This window comes from Pristiophorus japonicus, chromosome 32 (assembly GCF_044704955.1).
Source record: "Pristiophorus japonicus isolate sPriJap1 chromosome 32, sPriJap1.hap1, whole genome shotgun sequence".
NCBI classification, from domain to species: domain Eukaryota; kingdom Metazoa; phylum Chordata; class Chondrichthyes; family Pristiophoridae; genus Pristiophorus; species Pristiophorus japonicus.
In genome coordinates this window covers 11,831,571-11,836,164 of record NC_092008.1, presented here as the reverse complement: position 1 = coordinate 11,836,164, position 4,594 = coordinate 11,831,571, and the positions used below count along the sequence as shown (strand labels likewise).

Genomic DNA, 4,594 nt, shown 5'->3' with positions numbered 1-4,594 from the left:
TCAGTTTCCCATCCAGCAGACGCCCATCCAACAGGCGCCCATATAACAGGCCCCATCAATCAGATACCCATTTATCAGGCCTATATCTGTCAGATACTTTATCTATGAGAGCAACCATCTATCAATGGGGGGTGTTTTGGTGACTGAAGTGCTGTGTGACACCAGGACTGCAGCCCTGTGGAGTTGCATTAATCCCTGTCCTCGGTCCATTGAATCTGATTGATTCTAACTTCAACCTTCTTCCTTTACACCGTGTTCTCAATCCCTTGTCATGTATTTGGGGTTTTTACATCGACACAATGCCAAAATCATTCAAAATAAATGTATTAATTAATGATAATGTATTACATCAGTGTGAATTAAAGTTACACTATTTTTACTCATTAAATTAATAAATCTTATTCTTCCTCCTCCTCCGCCTTTTTGTCGAGATCCGAAGAATCGACCCCCACCTCTTCGTAATCCTTCTCGAGTGACGCCATGTCCTCCCGTGCGTCCTGGAACTCCCCTTCCTCCAGCCCCTCTCCCACGTACCAGTGGACAAAGGCCCGCTTGGCGTACATCTTGTCGAATTTGAGGTTGAGGCGGGTCCAAGCCAAGGAAATGGCGGTGGTGTTGCTCAGCATACAGAGGGCACGCTGCACCTTTGCCAGATCGCCCCCTGGCACCACCGTCGGGGGCTGGTAGTTGATGCCAACCTGTGGGGGAAAGAGAATACATTAGATTTCAGTTGCAGAAAAAGAAGGTTGAAAATCACATCTGTTGGCAGGCACTTCATTTACAGAAAGATAAATTTAAGAACGAGTTTGTGACTTTCACTGTACAAAATTCTGGCTCTGGTCATTCACTGGGCTTTTCCCCAGTTTTATACCTTCAGTTTTTGATGTAAGCTCACTGTGTCATGTGACTCCATTCAGGAGCTCAATCAATTCCTTACCTCATCTACAACAAAGTGTGCATTAATTTCAGGAGGCTTTTTCCTCGTTTCAATGCAGGACCTCTCCTGGGACATTCAGGACTGCATTCAAGGATTGAAGCTGAGAATTCCACCTCCAGCGTCAGAGGGAGCAAGTCTTTGGGACAGGAATGGGGAGGGACTGTTCCTGAATGGATGCACATCTTTTGACCCGGTCTGAACAGCCGTATTGTTCACGTGGGAGATCAGGTTGTCACAGTGCATGTTTTCTCAGGGGCCCATGGATTGGACACAGAAGCCACACTTACCTTGAACCCAGTCGGGCACCAATCAACAAACTGGATCGATCGCTTGCTCTTGATGGTGGCGATGGCTGCGTTGACATCTTTCGGCACCACGTCCCCTCGGTACAGCATGCAGCACGCCATGTACTTGCCCTGGCGGGGGTCGCACTTCACCATCTGGTTGGCTGGCTCAAAGCATGCGTTGGTCAGCTCCGCCGTGGATAAATGCTCGTGGTAAGCCTTCTCGGCCGAAATAAGAGGCGCGTAGTTCACCAGCGGGAAGTGGATGCGGGGATAGGGGACCAGGTTGGTTTGGAACTCAGTCAGATCCACATTCAGGGCACCGTCGAACCGTAGTGACGCTGTGATGGACGACACTAACTGTGCCATGAGACGGTTGAGGTTGGTGTAGGTGGGACGCTCGATGTCAAGGTTACGCCGACACACGTCGTAAATGGCCTCGTTGTCCACCATGAAGGCGCAGTCAGAGTGCTCGAGGGTGCAGTGGGTGACCAGCACGGAGTTGTAGGGCTCGACCACCGCGGTGGAAATCTGCGGCGCTGGGTAAACGGAAAACTCCAGTTTGGATTTCTTGCCGTAGTCGACGGAGAGTCTCTCCATCAGGAGCGAAGTAAAGCCCGAGCCGGTCCCACCCCCGAAACTGTGGAAGATGAGGAAACCCTGTAGTCCTGTGCACAGGTCAGCCTGTGGGCAAAAAAAGTACAACTTATTAAATGGAAGCGAGAAATGGAATCCATCCCCAAAGGACAGTGAGTAACTGGACAGGAGCAAAGGTACAGAGTGTCCCTGGTGAGATGGGACAGTTGGAGTGGAAGAGAAGTTGGGTGGGTGGGAGTGTGCGTGGGCTGCAACAGGCGAGGAGGTAGCAGAGTATCAGGAGTGGGATAGCACTGTGGGACACGCTGGGTCAGCAGTGTGGGTGCAAGTGGGACGGGGCAGTTTGAGCCGATGCGCTGGATCTTTGGGAGCCGGTACACAACCTACCAGCTTCCGGACACGATCCAAAACCAGATCCACAATCTCCTTGCCGACCGAGCAGTGGCCCCGTGCGTAGTTATTGGCCGCATCCTCCTTGCCGGTGATGAGCTGCTCGGGGTGAAAGAGCTGTCGGTAAGTGCCGGTGCGAACCTCATCTGGGGGCAGAGAACCGAGACTTAAGGACAGGAATACAGGACATTGCAGTAACTTTGATACATCCAGGCCACGGTGCAGTGCGATTAGAGAGAGCACTGACTGACCAACCCACCAACAATCACTCCCCTTACCTATCACAGTGGGCTCCAGATCTATAAACACGGCTCGGGGAACGTGCTTGCCCGCCCCCGTCTCACTGAAGAAAGTGTTGAAGGAATCGTCGCCACCTCCGACAGTCTTGTCACTGGGCATCTGCCCGTCCGGCTGGATCCCATGCTCCAGGCAATACAGCTCCCAGCAAGCGTTGCCGATCTGCACACCCGCCTGGCCAATGTGGATTGAAAGACACTCACGCTAAATAGGGAAGATCACATGATTACTCACACAGGTAGGAGGGTAATGCTTTATACAGTCAGTGGGATTGGAAGGAGAGGGCTGTGTGGGCAGCATCGCATTGTGTTACAGTAACCTCTGGGTCCTGTCCATCTCTATAGATTCCCCACTTCCTCTGTAAATCCCCGCTGTTTATCGCTGGTTAACCTGCTCCTTGAGGAATCCGCCATTGCTCGGGACTATCTCTCTCATTCCCGTGGATTATCCCGGTCTCCAGCGATCCCCGCGGCTTCGAACTGTTCCAGTGCATTCCCACTGTGTCAGTGCATTCTCCCCCTGGCTCCGCTTTCCCTGTGAATCCCTCTCTCTCGGTACAACACCGTCGCCCTGTGCATTTCCCCCGCGCCCACTCACCATGATCTCCGTGTATTCTCGCAGCTCCAGAGAATGTGGCGGGTGTCGCCGCTCCCGCTATTTATACCGCGCGGGTCAGAACGCTGCTATTCAGTCAAATCGGCCTCTGATTGGTCGGTGAGATAAAGGGCTGCGGTTGCTTGTGGAAACAGAAACACTGAAGGTTCGAAGGTGCTGAGAGCTGATTGGTCCTTTGTGTACAAGGCGGAACATGAGGCAAGAAGTGAGCAGCTTTGACTATCAGATTATTATCAATAAAACCCCGATCAATCAGAACATCAGCAATCAGATCCGCATCTATCACACCCCCATTAACCGCAGCTCAATCAATCACATCGCAGCAATTAGACCCTAATTAATCCCACATCAATCAGACCCCATCAATCACACCCACATCAAACAGACGCACAGAAATCAAACCTTCATTTATGAAACAATCATCAACAACACCTCCAACAGTCGGGTCTCCATTAACCAAAGCCGTATCACACCCTAGCTATCAGATCCTCTTTCACAAGCGGCAATTCTTCTTCGGTCAATTGATAATGTTAGGTCTGACCAAGCAAAAGTTTTCAGGGATATGGGGCAAAGGTGGTTATAAATATTTAGGGCACAGATCAGCCACGATCTCATTGAGTGGCAGAACAGGCTCGACGGGCTAAATGACCTAATCCTCGTCTTGTGTTCCTATGTTTTCTCATCGATACCCATTCAGATGGACCCAGCTGCAATACCCGCATTAGTAAGACCGCCATCCTTCACAGTCACGTCCATTTAGGCCCATCTCTTGGATGACCATCAATCAGACACCCGTCATCAGGTTGACTTCAATCAAACCACATCCATCAGATCCCATCTGCGGTGCTCATATCTATTGGACACCTATCAGTCAGACTCCCCTCAGTCAGGCCGCAATCAGACCGCATCAAGCAGATTCCTATCCATCAGGCCTCTAATCATCAAATTTTCATCTACAAGGCAACTCTCGATTATCTGAGGCCCTCCGGGATCGGGCTATTCCGGGTAAACAATTTTGCCGCTAGGGCGAGTGCACGTACTTGCCGAGAATGTTTGGGTCCTGGAGGTCGAATGAGACTCGGCTTTTCTTACCCGCGAGGCCGGGCGGCACCCTCAGTGATACACCAGACTAAACAAGAGCACATTCACCAAGATTTATCCCAATTTCTTTATGTTTGGAGAGGAGTTCCGAAGTGACAGTCTGCTGATCTGATTGCCTATGAATAGAGTTGCAGAAGTGTCAGAAAACGGAAAAACGGCAGGGAAGAGAGGAAGAGTTGGATAAATCTTTGGCCCCTCTGAACTTGCTTCCAGCGTGATGATCTGGACAGTGCCTTAAAAGAGCGGGGTTGGGATCAATGCCTTCGATCTGATAACGCGAGGATGGGTCGCAGTATGAGCGGACAGACTGTCCAGGTCCGAGTTAACTTGATTGACGAGTTTGATTAGAAGTTTTATAAATATATAAATCGGA

The 4,594-nt window shown here is 50.7% G+C and overlaps 1 protein-coding gene across 1 annotated transcript; it reads right to left on the bottom strand.

Annotated features, from left to right (window-relative positions):
• Positions 1-398: 398 nt before the first annotated feature.
• On the bottom strand, positions 399-3,857 carry LOC139240622 (tubulin alpha-3 chain-like). The gene is made up of 5 exons (XM_070869178.1): positions 3,837-3,857; positions 2,487-2,709; positions 2,206-2,354; positions 1,225-1,905; positions 399-698 (listed from the first exon to the last, which is right to left on the bottom strand). Exons 1-5 carry the CDS (start codon positions 3,855-3,857, stop codon positions 399-401), a joined length of 1,374 nt encoding a protein of 457 aa, XP_070725279.1.
• Positions 3,858-4,594: the final 737 nt, after the last annotated feature.